The sequence below is a fragment of the Cuculus canorus genome, chromosome 17 (assembly GCF_017976375.1).
Source record: "Cuculus canorus isolate bCucCan1 chromosome 17, bCucCan1.pri, whole genome shotgun sequence".
Classification (NCBI taxonomy): domain Eukaryota; kingdom Metazoa; phylum Chordata; class Aves; order Cuculiformes; family Cuculidae; genus Cuculus; species Cuculus canorus.
In genome coordinates, this window is record NC_071417.1 from 7,164,152 (window position 1) to 7,181,961 (window position 17,810).

Consider the following 17,810-nt stretch of genomic DNA (forward strand, 5'->3'; position numbering starts at 1 on the left):
TAGTTTAGGTAAATTTTAATTTGTCTACATTATCAAATAGCATTATTACACGTGCTGTATCAGGACTAAAATCTAGGTTTTCCTAAATAAGAAAATCAAAACTAATTACCTTTGGATTTCACAGAAGTAGTTTGGTAAAATGAGACTCGACTGCAAAGAGCTTGGATCTAGTTTATGGAAGAAACTTAGGAACTGTTCACCAGGTCATAGGCTGGGTCTGCTTTTTGTGAAACTAGTTATTAGCTGCTACTGTCCCTTTTCTAATATTTACTGTAGTTACCACAGTGTGAATGGAGTAAACAGGAAGGGAGGTGTAACACTAGAACTGTTGCAGCAGACCACATGTGCAGCTACTCCAAAGCATTTGATGGAGAGATGACTGTTCAGCAGATCTGAAAGGCTACTCATCACATGGGATATTTTACTTTGTAAATTGTGCTAATCCAAATTAAATACAGGCACTGAACGATGGTAAGAGTATAACTTAGGCTCACTGGGCCAATGCTTCTTGCTTCATCATAGTTTAGTTCTTTTCATCTTTCGCTGCCAAATAGGAAGAGACACAGTCATGGTAGGAAGGGGCTGATGTGTCATCATTGCCATTTCAAATTCTTGGGCAGGAAGTAGAGGTTGAAACAGCTAATAAAGCTAGAGTCTGTGTATCTAATACTTGAAAAAACCAGAGATTGTTGTTGTGCAGTTCTGAAGCATACCATTGTTGGGGTATGCTACAGGCGCTTCTCAGGCTGTGATAATGAGAACTAGAATTTCAACAGTCGTTTCTTTGCCATGGGAATCCCTCTTCAAAGAACAGAATTTCCTTTGCAATAAGGCAGCTGAAGTTAAAACCACAAAAAGTACTGTGCTCTTTGGAATGGGTGTTGCATCTCGTTACTGATGGTAGCTTTAGCAATTCTGGTTTATATCTAGGCTAAATATATTGTTGCTTTAACAACAAGTTTTAAGCTTTCCTGTATGAAAAGGTGTACTTCAGCAATTTGTCTGAATATGGAAATATACATTTTGTTAAAAGGAGGAGTGCAGGCAGGTTTATCATGTTTAGCAGCAAAATGTTGGTATTTTAGTTAAGTAAAAGTAACTTTTCTTTACAATTGACCCTTATGCCAAGATGAGGGTGGTGGTTTTTCCTGTGTAATGGGCTTGTATTTGTTGTTCCTCTTCATTTGTTTTCTGTTTCTTTCAGAGATGATTCCCACAAGGGATAACTTTTTTCTTTTTAATTACGCAGGTTGGAGATATCGTGAAGGTTACAAGGATGAATATAAACGGTCAGTGGGAAGGAGAAGTCAATGGTCGAAAAGGGCTCTTCCCATTCACGCATGTCAAAATATTTGATCCTCAAAACCCAGATGAGAACGAATGATTCCCTCTGCCCAATTCACACTGCTGCTTCATTTTCCTGGCTATCATGAGCATTGTTTGAGGTGGGATGATGACTTAATGGCACATTGCTAGCATTGCCCATTTTCCAGCTTGCTGCAGTCTGACAGTTCTTTTACTATACATGTGGAATACACAACTGAAGTCACTGCCTGACCTTCATACTGTAGACGCGTCATCCAGAATTTAGTTTCACTTTTAAGATACTGTTGGGCCTTAAGCTGGAGAAGACTGAACCAGTGTATAGCAGAGAAGTGTGGGAAGAAATCCTTTCCTGTTGAGCCTTCCATGGACTTTTTCTGGCTTACTTAGTAGGAAGAGCCCTAATGTTAGAAAAAACATGCAACCCGTGCATTACTGTCCGACAAAAAGCAACAACAAAAATGCAATTTTAGGACTGAAGAAGACTTAGTTTTAAGAGAACCTGTCCTAAGGTAGTACATTTTAAATGATGGTCTCTTTCAAGGACAGTAATTGAAGCTTATGTATTCTAAGCAGTTGTATTAGAAGCTGCTCTTTTCTGTTAACTCTGAAGCTTGTTGTTGGCCTTTCTGAAACTGTGTTAAATGCGAATAACCATTGATTGAGCTGCATTGAAGCTGAGGCATTTATTTATAAGGAAACTTTGGGGGGGTTGATACTTGTAACCTGGTTTTGACATACTGAGCGCATTTCTGTTGATTTTTGCAAGCACTAACTGTAGCAAGTAAGCTTTAAAGGGAAACACTTTTGGCTATGTACAACTCTTCTGCAGTGTTAAAAGTGTCCTCGTATTAGTACAGAAGTGCTCGTTATCAAGCTGTTATTAGTAGACAACTTGATCAGATTGCCATGATGTGGAGAGGTAGGACAGGAGTGAGACAGAAGAACTTGCTGAATACCGATAAAACCCTCTTATTTAAACATACAGCTTTGACACCTATTTCTCTGTTGGTTCCCTCATCTCTCCAAAGTTTCCCAGCTCTGCCAGCCCCAGTTTGTTGACAGCTTCCTTTCAAACACATTACATTTTTTCTAGGATGTCTTCACACTGTTGTGCTTCTTTTCCAGAGCTGCTTTCATCTTCTTTTCCTCCCTGTTTTTACTTGCTTGCATCCCAAGCTCTCTGCTTACATCCTTTTTCACCGTCCCAACAGAGTTGGCTCTGGCCCTAGGTCCCTCCCCTCCGAGCATCCTCTAGAAAACAGTTAATTGCAGTGAGCTGCCTGTGTTCCCCATGTGAGTTAAAGGAGTGCTCAGGCTGGAGGAGGCCACAGAGGTGTCTGTTACTGGTATAACTTCTTCCCCTTGCCCGTACGCAAGCAGTACTGCTGCAACTGTACTTGCAGCAAGGAACTACATGGCTGCAGCTACGTGTATACAGTTCATGCCATGCAGGTTATGTCCTCAGCCTGTGGACAGGATAGGAAAGCTTAGGTAGAGTGGTATCCTGTGCCACCGCATTTATGTGTGTTTTGTAGGTGAACTGGAATGCTCTTAAAAAAAATTGAACACTGAATTAACAGGATACATGTCTGCAAAGACTACAACTGCAGACCCTCCCTTTTCATACTGCCTGGTTAAAGAAAAAATACCTGTTGCAGAAGCTGACAGGAAGACAGCAGCCTCTGTTTTTTCAGCTTTTGAAGGCTGTCAGTTGTAGCAAAACGGGAAACTTCAGAATCTTACCGGTTCTTATAAATGTCACATTACATAAGAGTTGTCTTAAGTTCCAGCATGTTTTCTTGTTGATTTGTGTCGCTTGATCCTAATAAAAGCAGGTTGTTCTTAGCTCGTGTACAAGTGCCATGGGATCCTTAGTTGGAAGACACTGAAGAAATTGCAAGACTGATGTTGGCAACAAGACAGTCGCTATGCTGGGGTTGTTTGAAGAAGTCTCTCTGTTCATCTGTAGCTGTTCTCTGTAGTAGTGGGCAAGTGGCTGACCGTCTAGAAGTTCTTGTAGAGTATTTTACTACCAAATTAACTGTGAAGTAGAGTAGCATTGACTGAAGTGTTTGGTGCTGTAAAAGTAATTCTTGACAATAGGCATTGACATTTTGTCTTGCGAAGAAAAGCTATGCAGCTCTCTCAACTAAAGGAGGTCATGCTTTTTCTATGCCCCAACTGTACCCATAAGTTTACTACATAGCTTATACTACTGAAAGTCATCTTTGGAATACAGAAACTGCACTAAACTCAGTCTGCTGCAGAGAAATCTTATTTCAGACCTGACCTAGTTACAGGCAGCTCTTCAGAAGACTGATTGTAGAATTCTTCCTTTGCATGGTGAATAAATACTGTGAGATTTGAGATCTTGAGCACAGCTTTTGACCTGGATTTCTTTTACTGCAATAAACGTCTCAACTCATCCCCTCATTGTAGAAACTATATGCTTTGAACACAAGCATTGTTAAAGGTTTAATTATGTTCTGATATTGTCTGATACTGCAGAAAAAAAAGTATTTTACCTTCACAACTATGCAAAATATGCGTATAGTGGCTTCTGATGCAAAGACAAGAATTCTTAGATGCCTGTGAACCTGGTTGTGGGCCATGGATGAGCAGTGTTTGTCTCTTGAGTAGCAACAGTGTGGTTCAGGTATGTGAAATGTGGTTTAAATGTAGCATACTGACCAGTCTAAGCTGATTGTAACCTTGCTTCAAAATGTCTTTGCTATTTTACTAGGAGACAAGTACTTTCTTATAAAGGCTGCATTTGATCAGTTTTGTGTTTCTCTCTGAAGGACTCTGGATTCTCAATTGCTCCTTGCTTGCTTACACGTGTGCTGTTTGTTGCTTTATGAAGCCTCCTAAACTTGAGTGATAACCTGTCAGTGTAACTGTTCCTCGGGCGTGTCAGGTATCCTTCAGGTGAAGCATGAGAGCCACAAGCAATGGCTTCAATCTATGCACCATTACAGCTGTTCCTGCTTCTTAACTGAGAGCTGGTTCAGCGCCCCGGTGCCACAGTAGTTAACTATCGTGAGAGGCTTCTGTTGGACTCCTGTTGTGTACATGTGTATATAGACATGGAAGCCTCTGACCAGTCTAAAAGTTGACATGAAAACTGTTTTAATCAGTGGCCATCACTGGATAAGCGCTAATTTAATTCATGATTGTTTACAAATTGGGAAGGAATAAATAAACAAAAGGGAATATCTTGTTTGGGCTGGGGCTCTGAAGAGCCTGAACATTATTTTTGTAAAGGGAAAAAACAGCATTCTTTGTGCCATTTCATGTGCCTGTAAAGTACTTTTTATATTGTATTCACATCCTGGGAACGAGTGGGCTGCCTTTGTTTTCTAGTCAAGTTTTCAAGCGTTTTCCTCAATCCCTGCGTTGGAAAGTGAGACCTGCCTAACAGACTGCCTTGGGGACCCATGAGTGTCCTTGTAGAGCTGTGAGCTCCTGGTGGTTGTGGGAAATGGAAGTGGTTTGGGACAAGGATACAGTTACTTCAGTGGGAAAGGTGGCCTTGTATTTGAGACAGTCTTCACTGTGTAAACTTCCAAACACAAAATGTAAATTAAAGACCATGATCTTCAGGCAATAATATTAAAGTGTAAGCTTTTAAAGTTTATTTTGGGGATCATAGCTTGGTTTATTTTTTGTGCTACAAGATTAACAGTATTAAATGAACTATATTCTTAGAATATATGGAGTGTCTTTTCTTAAGATTAGTGCCTTTTTAATTTCTTACTCCACTTATTTCATAGAACTGGTCCCAACATCAAGCCACTTTTTTTTTCCCCCAGTGCCCTGTTTGTACAGTCTAAATAAAACTTGCCTCAACTTACAGTATTATTTGTTGTCTTTAGTCTTAAACACTGTTAGAGTATTTCAGTCCTCGCTCTGTCACTCTGATGCCCTGTTGTGTGGGTGATTGAGAGTGCCAACCCCAGTTTTGCAGAATCAAGGGAAGAGTTAAGCAGGAGCAAATGCTGTTGCCAGGCTCAGTGATACACTTCTGCTCCATCCTCATGCCTCTTCTAGGCCCAGACTGCCATGCAGCAGAGGGTCACTTGGAGAAGATGCATCTCTGGTCATACAGATGATTGCAGTCTCCACCCAACAGCCATCTTGGTGCTCTTCCTGGCACTGTACTTAATGCTGCTCTTTTGCCAAGGTTTTGAAGGGTCTCCATAGAAACCCTGACCACCTTCTATAAGAAACCTTGACTTGGTTTATGTGTATGGTTTGGATTTAGGATACTGTGGTTTGAATAAATAAAGCGTGACCAGTGCAAGTATTGGAGAGTGAATGACTGGCATGTGAGCTGCTGCTGAAAGGCATCAGCATAACACATCATAAATACCTGCTTTGGCACAACAGAAACAGGACGTCATCTGCCTTTCTGCAGTCAGTCCAGATTGAGAGCAACACTCATGAGAACTTGGAGGTCTTTAATGTTTGGCATCGCTCAGTTAAATCCTTAACGATGTATTGAAACTTGAGATGGTCTTATGTGGAGAGATAGAAGGAACATCAGACACTCAGCTGCTGTGAAGGAGAAGTCTAAACAGCTTGGGGTCTGGGGTGTTCACAGCCTTGTGTTTGTCTTCTGATGTGTAGCATTCCCTGTGATGTTAATAAATGTTCACCGCCAACTCTGCACAGTGTCTTATCATCAGGTGGTCACCCTGGGCAGGTCATGTTCAGAGAAAAGCAGTAGTATTGCACATCTACAAGCGTGAACAGGTAAGTTGCTGGCGGCAGGCTGGATAATCCCGTTTCTAACAATGTTGTTTGCCTTGTGCTGTTCAGCAGATGCTGCAGTGCCAGCCTGTAGTGCAGCTGCTTCTCACTACATGTTCAGAAGCTCTTGCTTTACCGTTTATGCAGCCAAAGCAAGCACCACCTGCTTTACCTGCATCTGCTCCCTCTATAGACATTTCCCCTTTTGTCATCCTCATTTAATTAAAAGGTTTTGTTTCTAAACCAGTGCAATAACAAATGCTCCTTTGGAGTCGACTATGAGTTGCCTGGAGGAGCTTCTGCCAGTCAGAAATGTGCCTGTGGACACCGATAAAATGTTGCCACAGCCAAAGAACGGGTTTCCTTGTAATTCTTGGTGTGATTTGCAATCGTGTGGCTTGTGCACATGTAGAGCTCTCCAGGTTTGTGTTCCCCAGCAGGGAGGGCCTACCTTGGAGCAGTGGTAGCGGTTTCTGTCCCTCACTGTGTCCTCCACCTTGTTTTGGAGGGTGGGTCAGCTGCTGTGGCAGCAGCTGCCAAACCCCTAGATGCAGCTCCATGGGGTAAGGTAAAGCAGCTCTGATTTCAGGTTACCTTAATATCCCAAGCTGTAAGCTCTGGCAGGCACTGTGCCGTCCTGTGCAGGACCAGGAGTCCAAGGGGAACAGGCAGGCAGCAGGGAAAGGAGCTGTCCCAAAGCGAGCCTCATGCTCTGAAATCTGAGCCCTGAGAGCTTGCCCTCAGCCAAAGTTGCACCAATTACTGTAACTCGTTAGCATGGGCCAGTATATGTACATCTTGACACAGGTAATCAGTGCTGCTCCAGCTGGACCAGCTGCCACAGGAGCAGCCTGGGAATTCAGTGCCAACCCCTCTGACTTGGACCTATCTCTGCTTCTTGAGGGCTCCTGCTTCGCACCAGAATCCCCTTGCTCGGTGCAGTGACAGCTGCTCCCAGGGGACCCCAGCAGCCCCTCATGGGGCACACAGCGCATGACCTGCAGGAGGTACCCTGCCATGCTGTCCTGGAGGCAGGCAGGGGAGCGAGAGCCGGTGGAGTTAGCACAACACTCGCCTCAGATAACCTTCCCAGCACCTGCTTCCTTAATTCCAGGCATTTTGTAACTAGAACCTTCCCCTGCACTCGTCTAATGCTGCTGGTGCACCAGACAATAGGGATCAGAGCTAAATCTGGGGAATCCACAGGGAACCGGCACCTGCTTTTTACGTCCTGGCTGGTCCAACAAGGGCAGCTGAAAGTCAGCGCTGAAAAAGCCTTCACTTGCAATCTGGCATTTGGTCGAGAAATCAAGCACTAAAGGACAAAAGGAAGCGTGGATCCCATGGACTGTTAGCACCCCTCCACTGTGCTTCCCTCCACAGTATTTCCCAATCTGTCTATCTAATGGATCCTCTCCAGCCCTGGGGCAGTAAGAGCTCTCACTTGCATGGCAGAGGGGCAGAAAGGCAATGCTGGCTGTGCTGCTTTGCGTTCTCCAGCTGCCCCGGGGGCTGCCCCAGCACTCAGGGAAGTGGCGAGGTGGAGGAGAGCTGCTATTTCAGAAAGACAAAGGGAACCGACATAAGTGAAGGACAGGAGCTGGTTTGAAACCCTTGGCATTCAACTTCTGCTCAGCCCACCACTGCTCAGCAGCCAGGTCAGTTGATGAGCCCTCCCAAGATGCTCCTGACAGAAAGGACAAACCCAGCCAGGCCTCAGAGTGCAGTCACCATCATTATCTTACAAACAAAAAATAACATTACAAATGCCAAACTTGCCCCTTTTGCATTAGTGTGAAGTACCCACAGTGATTCTGTGTCCAGTCTCTAATCACAGGGTTTTTAAATGTCTTTTATATTACTTTATTAATTTGACCTAGGCTGTGAGGTCAGTCAGGTTCCTCTCACTGGGACTTCTGCGTGCTGAACCCATTTCTGTAACCTTGGACTGCCTCCTTTGTGCCCTCACCATGTCACTAGTGGTACCAGTAATCCACTGACCATGAAGAGAAACAGCTTTTCTCTTTGCAGTTATCGCAGCGGTGATCTGGCTGCGAGGCTGCTGCAATGACTGCTGCCCACACAGCCCTAGGTGGGCTTCCCGCTGAGCATGCAGCCTTGCACACTGCATGGCACAAAGGAAGTGCAATTCATCAGCCTTGGTCTTCTTAATGCAAGAGCAAGGCCTATCCCTCACCAGTAGTGCCTCCCGCTACCCTGACTACCTGGAATAGCAGTGGCTACTCAGCATTTTGGAGAATTAGAGCTAAAATTAACAAAGATAATTTCCCTGCAAGAAATAGCACCTTGGCCTGGACATGGGACGCATTGTGGGGAGGCTGAAATGGAAAGGCTAAAACTGGCTGTGTCCTGGGATTCTGCTGAATATGCCAGTGCAGGTCTGCCTGACACATGCGGGGCATCTGTGCTGCTGGAACCCCCTGGCTGAAATCGTCCCAAACTGCAGGATGAACCTCAGCAGCAACACACGGGTCACCTCCAGGACTCAGCAGCAGCCCTTGCCTATGTGGGGTGTGACCCAACTTCCCCAGCACCAGTGACCGTCTGATGAGGCAGAGGGAGGTGACGGGATGGTAACAGCTCTCCAGCTGGTGGGACAGGGTGATGGGATGGTAGCAGCTCTCCAGCTGGTGGGACAAGGTGCCAGGTTTCTAGCAAGGTTTGTGCAGCAGACTCCACAGCAGCGTTTGTGGTATCAACACTGGCCTAAATTGAAGTAGACAAAAATAAAGACGAATTGGAGAGCAGCCCAGGAACAAAAAGAGTACATGGGGCAGGAAGATGTAGGACTTGCATCCATCAGGTATGCAGGGCTTATGCCTCCCTTGCTGCAGTGCCCTGGTTTCAGTCACACATGGCAACCCCCCACAGCCCAGTGGCAGCACAGCATTGAATCAGCTATGGAAAATGGAGGGGAGCAGAGGGAAGAGACCGTGTACCTGGGGAAGGACAGGCTGATTTAACGCCCTCCCTGCTGCCAAACTCTCTGTGGACTCTAGTCATCACCCAAAATAGAGCCACAGTCTGTGCCTCCTCCAGGAGACAGACCCTGCTGGAAACATGTGAGGGCATTGCTGGGTAGGCATTCGCAGTGCAGGGAGCCACCTCGGGAGCTGCTGACACCGCACCCCACTGTACCTGACTCTTTTCCCTCACCATCCATGCTGCCTGTCAATGCTTGCTGCAGCCTGAGAACCTGACATAGGGCTCGACTCAGCAAGGACTGTAGGCGAGATCTGGGCAGAAAGGAGGAAACGTCCTACATTAACCTCGGGGTACCAGTCAGGAAGTCACCACGCTGGGCTGTCATCAATGCCCAAGCTGCCTTGACATGAAAGGTCCCCTTCCAGTCCAGCCTCACCTGGCAGAGGCAGCACAGGTGGCAACCCTGGTCTATCCAGGATGACTACATGGCCTGGGCAGCCCTCTTGCACTTCCAGTATAAAGACCCAGCCTCCCTACAGGTTACTCGTCCTGGGTAACCTCCTGCGCTTGCTTTGCTGCCAGGGTCCCTCCCAAAACATGAGCGCATTCAGCCCCATCTTGCTCCATACTCAGCCTGTGTCAGCACCTGAACAAGCCCAGTCACGCAAAGCCCCGCTCTAGGCACGCTGTGACAGCATGGGAGCTTCATCCCTGGTGCATGTCAATCACGAAGCAGCAACGGTGCTGGTTGCTTGAGTTTCTCCGTCTTCTTCACCACCTTGGGACACCCTCACTGGGACTTCCAGGCCTCTGCACCTTGGCAGCAGCCGCCTGGCTGGCTGCACCCTCGCCAGTCCCCTGCAGTCACTGGGTGGCACTGTGCCCCTGCACAGCCACCCAGCTCCAGCCTTGGGCAGCGCTCAAGGGGGGGCTCAGGCACCCCAAGGCTCACCCTGCCCAGCACACCCACGTGTGGAGCCTCCCCGCTCTGCCACAGTGGCAGGGGGTGGATGCTGGGGAGCTCCGGCTCCCAAACCTGTGCTCCCACTACTACTACTAAAGCGCAGGCTTTCTTTCCTTGCTAAGGTCACATTTTCATTACCATGGCAAAAGGAGATCAACTGCATCTTTGCTGTATCCCCACCATAAAACTAATAGGCCAGGCAATTGGGAGAGCCCCGTTAAATGCTTTATAGTCTGGACTCGGAGGAGTTCGTGCTGCAGCTCGCAGGCTCTCCCACCTCCAGATCCCAGGAACTGCAGTATTTCTCCTCCCAATCCCCTTTTCTGGGCTGTGAGGATGAGTGTGGTGCCCCCTTGCCTGCCTTCGCTGTCTCCCACCACCAGGAGCCCCACTAGGTTCCAGCAGCACAAGGCTGCTAGGAACACCCTGAGGGAGGAGGGTTTCTTCTTTCCGGGGCACTGTAACACTGCTCTGCCCTGATTCTAGGAGCTTTTACACCATCAGCGTGGTCCAGGACCAGGAGCTGCACCTACCTATGGGCTAGGGAGGTTTCTTTGTTAACACTTGGCCCTTTACCTCATTTGCAATCAAAGGCAGAGGCCAGGCTCACCCTGGGGAGAAGCAGACAGACCTTCTTGACAGGATGATGGCAAAACCCCCTCAGCTCTGTAACAGCCCTTTCCCTCCACACTGACACATGGAGCCCTGTTTCAAAAGGTACCTGACAAGGTTGGAGGGGCTGAGTTTGATTCACATGTTGCTGGGACCCGACAGATCTCCGTGGTGCTCTCCGAAGCTCCAAATGTACACCAGCTGGGATCCTGCAGCAGGGAGCATGGGGAGTCCGGCCCCGGCTGGGTGGACAACCCTGGGAAATGCAATAACCAAATGGAGCAGTGGCTGCCTGCCTTCCTCCTTCCTTGTGCATAAAAGCAGCCTGAGAAAAAGTTTGCTTTCATTGCTCTCCTGCATTAGAACTTCCAAGGGAAATTAGCACAAATGCAACATCAATGTCACAGAGGGAATGGACCCTGATCAGCCTGGGATGCGGGATCATTTGCTTGCTGAAATTCTTCTCTCCTTAACTGCCAACCTTGAGCTCCAGGCCTCGACTAACAGTTGGGAAAAGGGATCGCTGCTGAAGATCAACATTCTTTGGAGGCAAGAGTTACAGCTCCTCCAAGGAGTACCCTGCTGGGAAATCAAGTGGCAGAGACTGTTCCTCTACCACTAAGGTAGAAGACAAATGGAAGATGTGAAAGCATAAAGTTTCCAAGTCTCTATAAAAGTCAGAAGGGAGACAAAGAGCCCCTTTCTCCCTTCTGGGCTTACTGTCTCTCATCTCTCTTTCCCTGAGCGTCCCCACCTCTCCCGCAGGACAGTCATGTTTAGACCTGCTGAAAAGCTTCACTGGCATTTGCAAAAATGATGCAAGATCCCCAGATACCGACTGCCAGAGACATGCAAGCAGTTCTTGTGCATCCTCTTGGAGGATGAGCTGCTCCTCAGTGCCTGCCCGTGGACAGGGTCTCTGCTCCCAGACATGCTGGGCAGGTGGCACGTGTGTGCGAGGCAGAGGGAGTGACACCAGAGATGTCCATAGCCCCGCACAAACAGATTCCTTCTTAGATCAATATAATATTAGTCCTGGAGGACAGAAGGGAGAACAGCTCCAGCTCCAGAACCAAGTGTGTCCTGCTTTCAGCCAAGGACAAGGTTTCGTTGCCAGGCACATGATGAGCTGCCCTCCCTACCTTCTACACTGCCCACTGATGTTCGTATTTCAAACTAATTGCTGCCACATCATCTGATTCTGCCCAGCTGTCTAAAAGCCCAACATCCTGCGTACCGCTGGGACCTCTTTGTGAGAGGCTGTGAACCCACCTTCATCCAGCACCAGGATAGATTGAACAAACTGATGCAGTGTTTTATTGCTGAGGCATAAAGCATGGGAATAAACAAGCACCAAAGTGCTACTGATCATTAAAACCAGATGGGAGCCCATTTACTGCCTCCAACAGTGAGGTGCCACCACCGCTCTGCTGAGGCCCTATTGAAATTGGAAACCCAGTGCTCCATCCGGGAGGTGCGGGACAGCTGTGGGCAGCCCCTGCAATCCAGGCCTGGATTTGTCTCTTCCACTCTCCCACCACTGCCCCAGGGATAACCAAGGAGCCATGGAGTTCTGGCTCCAGAAACACAGTCACTCTAGTGCCTGCATGAAAACATCCCAATAGGGACAAGCAACCTGCACAGGGCCAGTCCTGCTGTCCAGGGAGGTGGGATGGAGAGAATCGCAGGTCAAGATGCCCACACACCAAGCAGGGACTGGGTTACATTCCAACAACATTCAAGTGCACACCAGAGACCCTCACAGGTGCTGGTCGTCCTTCCCCCCACCCATGCAATCCAGCTCCTGAATGGTGGATTATCCAAAGCAGCCCAGGTCTCTCCTTTTTTCTTCATCACTCAGTGCTTCCTGGCACAAGGAGCCAAGGACCACCGTGGGAAGGAGCCAGGAGCTTTTTCCCCTCATTCCTAATCAATGCACCCACCCCAGAAAAACATGTGGCAAAGCATTCCCAAAGACTGGAGTACTGGAACCTGGCCTGCAGGAACAGCTCCATCCCGAGCACCTTGAGCTCAACCCCCACCTAGACTCAAGCTTCACGCCTTTGTCCTCACTTCCCCTCTCCCTGTGGTAGGGAGTCCCCGTGCACCCCAAAATGCGAGTGCTGAAGGGGCTTCCCGGGCTGTCCCTGCCAGCCAACACAAATGGAGCAGGACTCACAGATGCTTTTGCACTTCAAAGGAAGCAGGGCCCTGTGAGGCCTTCAGAACATCACAGATCGATGGAGTCCTTTTAAACACCGAGCACATTTGCTCCAGTGTGAGGCAAGCGGATGGGGACAGGGCCATTAGTGGGCACATGGGCAGGACGTGGCCTGGGTTTCTCCAGCTGAGATGTGCTGTAACATCTCGAAGCCACGCTTTAACCTCACTCTGTCTCCGCAAAGCACAACAGTAAAACCAGCTGACCTGGAGGAGCCCGGCCAGGGGCTCACCCGCTTCCAGCGGCTGGAGCAACCGGGAACCGAGCCCGGAGAAACAGGCACAAATGGGCACCCCACAGCTCCTACCCAAGCAGCTAACCTAGGGGTGGCTTTGGGGCCAGCATCGCCTGGGGCACAGGGGGAAAACACAACATCCCACCCCTCCCTGTGCTCTGGGGACATTTGTCCTCCCCTCTCCAGCTGGCCCTGGGCAGTTCACCCCTCCTCTCTTCTCTTAGCCGTTTTACACAATCAGTGGAGGCTGAGGAGGAGCAGGAAAGTGCAGACACCTGCACACGCACATTTGGCTGCTGATGAGCAGGGAGAGGGGCCAGCAGCTCCCGGCTCCCGGGGAGGAGGCGTTTGGCTTTGTGCCGGTCCAAGCTGCTGTTTGTTGTTGTCAGCCAAATGCTGCATCCCCCCCTAAGAGGCTCTCTATGGGATCCCAACCTGAGGCTCCGAATTAAGTGGCTTTTAAGCTCTGCAATAAACAACCATTTGACTTGAAGAATGTTGTTCCTGGAAGGGGGTTTGTGCTGCTTGCTTGGATTTGCTCAAGGTGACTCAGTGCACAGCCTGGCCAAGGGAACTCCCTGCCCCAGGCTCCTGGGAGGCTCTCCAGGGACCAAATGATGGACACACCATGCTGGGCAGTAGGGTCAGCCCAGAAGGAAGACATGAGTCCTGCTCAGTGCAGTTGTGGGGTGATGTGAGTGCCCCAGCCCACCTGGGCATGGAACTGCTGCTCCCTGGCCATCCCCACCCTCCACCACAGGCACGAAGCCACCTGGGCCCTGAGGCTGAGCTCTTGCTGAAACCAGCTGGTAGTCCCTTCTGCAGAGTCAGAGGGTGACCGGGCGGGTACAAGCATAGGGCCACACAGGCTCCTGCACCCCATGCGGACTCAACGTGCCTTCTGCGAGGCATGGGGAGATGGGAGCACTTTGCCACGCTGCAGGGAAGCAGCTCCAGGCGCCTCTCCTGAGCCTGCAGCCACTCACCAGGATGCATCTATCTCTGCAAGAACTGCAATGCTGGCAGGAAAGCATTCTTCTGCCATTCCCATCTGCACTGAAGCAGTGTCAGGAGAAGCTTAAGGCTGCAAAAAACCAGTAGGAGAAACTAAAATAAACCAGGATCTTTATTTCCCAAAGGAAATTTCCTTGGATCCCATTTATAGTCCATTTGCCCTCATCCTTATATAACTCCTCTGCAGGAGAGGAACAGAAAATGCAGAGAAAATAAACAGTTTGCTGCAAAGAATTCGTACAAGAGCCTGAGTCACATCTAGCAAGGCAAGCAGATAACCTGGGGCTCCCAGAACGCGCTTTGGAGAACAACAAACAAAGATCAACAGCATGCGCCACGCATGTACAGACTGGCCCCAGGTACCAGGACTAAAGTGGAGCCACTGATGCGCGTGAGAGAGATGCACAAACCCCACACTTCAGCATTTATTTTATTGGTCTTCATGGCCGGCCTTCCGCATATCTCTTTGCCCTTAATGTAATGCCTCTCTGAGAGCTTCAATAATCTCACATGTGCGCAAAAACAGCTTTTCAGTCAAGCTCAAACAGAGTTTCAAATGCCACGGCTGGAGAAAACAAGGCAGTGGGAGCTCAAAAGGCAGAGGCAGCAGCACAGCACACACCTACAGCAGCGTTTCCAGCAGCTCCTCAAGCCAGGCAGCTGCAGCCTCGACCCACAGACTGCAGAGAGGAAAGCACAGGCACCCCTCTAGTGAGCACAGGCACTCCTCTAAGGAGCGCAGGCACCCCTCTAAGGAGCTGTGTGAGTCACCGAGTACAGCAAGAAGTCGTGTTCCAACAGAAGTCTGGTGAGTGTTTACTGGCTCTCCCTAGGCACAAGGCCGAGCCTTTTGCCCTATTGCAGAGCCGTCTGCCAAACCAGCTCTGCTGTGCTTGGAATGAAGCACAGGACACCGGTGTTTGCACAGGAGCTCCCCTGTGCTTCCCAGCTCGCCACACTCACTCACGCTCATCGCAGCAGGGTTTTCATCCTCAGCACCCGGTGACAGAGGGAAACACAACCCCACCTCAAAGAGAAAGAAAGGGCTCTAACCGAGTGGCCTGTGGGTAAGGCACTACTCTGTTGTCTTGTCAGTGTGGCACTGGCAGTGATGACGCTGGGGTCCCAGGACTGCCTGGTGCCCCCAGGGTGCCTACGCACTGGACTCCAGGCACTGAACTCCTTAACCCACCTTCTCATCTGATTTCAAAGAGGGGAAAACGGTGGCAAAATCATCTCCTAATGGTGAGAGAGGAAATGCTTCTCTCCTCCTCTATCACAGCCTCTTCCAGCCCCCCTCTCCTCACAGAGCCAGCATCTGGGCAGCAGGAGAGCACAACATTCTTGGATTCAAAACAAGATCCTCCACTTTTTTTTGCCCAGCCACATTTCTTTTCAGAGTCACTTGCATCCATATGCATGTCCTACACGGCAGGTCCCCATCCCTGCTGGCCAGGGCGCTAGGGGAGGCGAGGCTGTGGGGTATTGTGCACACACTCTGGGGAAGCCTGACCTTTACAGAAAGAAACACCACACAGGTCACACCCGTCCTGTGATGCCGAGGGCGAAGCACCAGGCTTTGTTACATATCATAATTGTGGTACAAAATACACTATTTAAATAAGGAAGGAGCCACTGCGGTTGAGTTTCACAAATTTGTAGGGCTACTTGAAGTAATTTTAACAATACTAAACACAGCTCGACACCTCTACACTACACATGTGCTCAGTGCTGGCCTGGTACCCAAACAAAGCAGTGTGCAGCCTTCTCCAATGTCCCCGCACACAGTCCTGATGCACCAGTGGTCACAAACTTGCCCAGGTCTGCTCCAATGGCTACAGGTCATGCAGCCATTTATTTAAAGTGTTAATGAGAAAACATCCCCTAAATAACACCTGGAAACATGTCTGTCCTCCATGAGAAGCACAGAGCCTCTCCAACAAGACCCCACTTCCAGGGCCATTCTGCCTCTTGGGCAAACAGGGATGCTGCCCCCTCCTAACATGAAGATCAAACGCACTCCTCTGTGCAAGGCGGTGGGCAGATCAGCTCCTGCACGCAATGGGATCGCAGCCGTAGTGGAAGTGACACTGCTCTGATAACAAAACACGGAAAGAGATCCCTTCGGACTCCTAGACAGTGGCAAGATTACTTTGGGAGGTGCTGAGCGCACCACGAGACAGCTTAGTGCCTGCAGGGTGTTAATTACAGTGGGTGCGTGCTGGCCAGGCTGGGGAGAACGGCCCATTGGCAGAGCTTGCTAGAGTGCAGCACAGCAACCGTGACGGCGAGTTGTACTCCCCGGGGCGGCAGGGGATGGAACAAGGAAGAAGTTCACAGTGAGAGATTTCCTTTCCCTGGAAAGGAAGAGGTCAGAGTGACACAGCCAGCACTGCTGTTCGGCACCGTTTTTGACAGCCCCAGGGCTTTAGAAACACCCAGAGCAGCCCCTGCATTGTGAACAACCTCCTTCCACCACCGGCAGAAAGCAGCGTGCATCACTGACTGCGAATCTTGGATGACCGAAGAGGGATGGGCATAGGGGACATGCAGCCACAACACTTCTCCTGCGTGGGACAAACACTTCCCTGCCTGCACAACCCACCACATGCTCCAGACACACACACGTCGCTGCGTGTTTCACTCTCTTATGCTGCTGGAGGAAAGGCAAGGTTCTAGCTTTAGTCTGACTATACTAAGTGAGGGAACTGCTCATGGGGGCACTGAGCTTGCTCATTTTGCTTAAGTCTCTATAGCTCCTCAGCCACCGGCATAGCTTACGGAAACTCCCCAGCCCCGATCTCCTTGCATGCAAGTCCTGGGAGGAAGGGATTCTGGAAACTGCCAAAGGTGGGGTGCAAAAGTCCGGGACTGAGACCTGGGCAGCTTTTTAAATCCCGCTCTGACAATTCCTGTGATTTCCTACTCCTGTTGGGGAAAAAAGCACTGCAGAACACATTGATTCAGCCAGACCCGCACTGACAGTGCCGGGGCAGCTGCTGGTTTTGCGGCTGCATGTGAAACACAGTGGGTTGTGCAAGGAGACAAAGAAGTGAAGATGTCCCAGGCTACCGCTTGCAGCAATACCTCTTTACCTCACGTAGGCAAGGCTTCAAGAAGTCACCTCCAGAGCAAATCTGATCAAATCTACAATGTTCTTTCAGTTTTTTCATCAGGAAGGGTCTCCCTGCTCACCAGCAGGCGTAGGGGAACAGCGGGTACTGGCTCCACTCTGCCACGGTCCCGTGCGCGTGTCCCGGAGCCCCCTGGGCGTTGTAATCTGTGGAGAAGGCCGAGTAGCTCATGGCTCTGTATTGGCCGTGGGGAGGCACCATCCACTGGCCCAGCCCTTGCTCGGTGCCGTAGGGACTGTACACGGGCGCCCGGGCCGCAGGTTTCCCGACAGAGTCTAGAGCCATGTTCACCACTCCTGTGTAGTCCTGGGGAGGAGGCAGAGGCGGGGGCAGCGGTGGCAGGTTGGTGAAGCCCTCTGGGAGCTGTTTGGAGTCGTGCTCAGGCACCGTGGCGAGATCCAAGGGGTGGCACCTTGCCCGGAAATCATTCAAGGTTGTGGCGTCACGGGTGGGAAGCTGCTGGCTGTCGCCGGCTTCATGGAACCTGAGCCCCGAGGGCAGAGAGGAGAGTCGGTCAGACCTACCGCAGCGGAAAACCAACGAAAACCCACACTGATCCCCCAGGGAAAGGCAGGCAATCTCTTAGTATCACGCCCTCTTCCCCTG

The 17,810-nt window shown here is 49.7% G+C and overlaps 2 protein-coding genes across 9 annotated transcripts in view; one reads left to right on the top strand and one right to left on the bottom strand.

The window, feature by feature from the left end:
- CRKL (CRK like proto-oncogene, adaptor protein) overlaps window positions 1–5,166 on the top strand; it is a 17,736-nt gene extending 12,570 nt beyond the window's left edge. Inside the window, exon 3 of the mRNA XM_009571371.2 lies at window positions 1,250–5,166. Within this exon, the coding sequence (XP_009569666.2) occupies window positions 1,250–1,384 (135 nt within the window). The 3' untranslated portion in view covers window positions 1,385–5,166. The remainder of the gene's footprint in view (window positions 1–1,249) is intronic.
- Window positions 4,050–17,810, bottom strand: part of LOC104068449 (T-box-containing protein TBX6L) — a 36,200-nt gene continuing 22,439 nt past the window's right edge. For all 8 annotated transcript variants that reach the window (XM_054082128.1, XM_054082125.1, XM_054082122.1 and 5 more), the window contains one exon: window positions 4,050–17,688. In XM_054082128.1, the coding sequence (XP_053938103.1) occupies window positions 17,262–17,688 (427 nt within the window). In that variant the 3' untranslated portion in view covers window positions 4,050–17,261. The remainder of the gene's footprint in view (window positions 17,689–17,810) is intronic.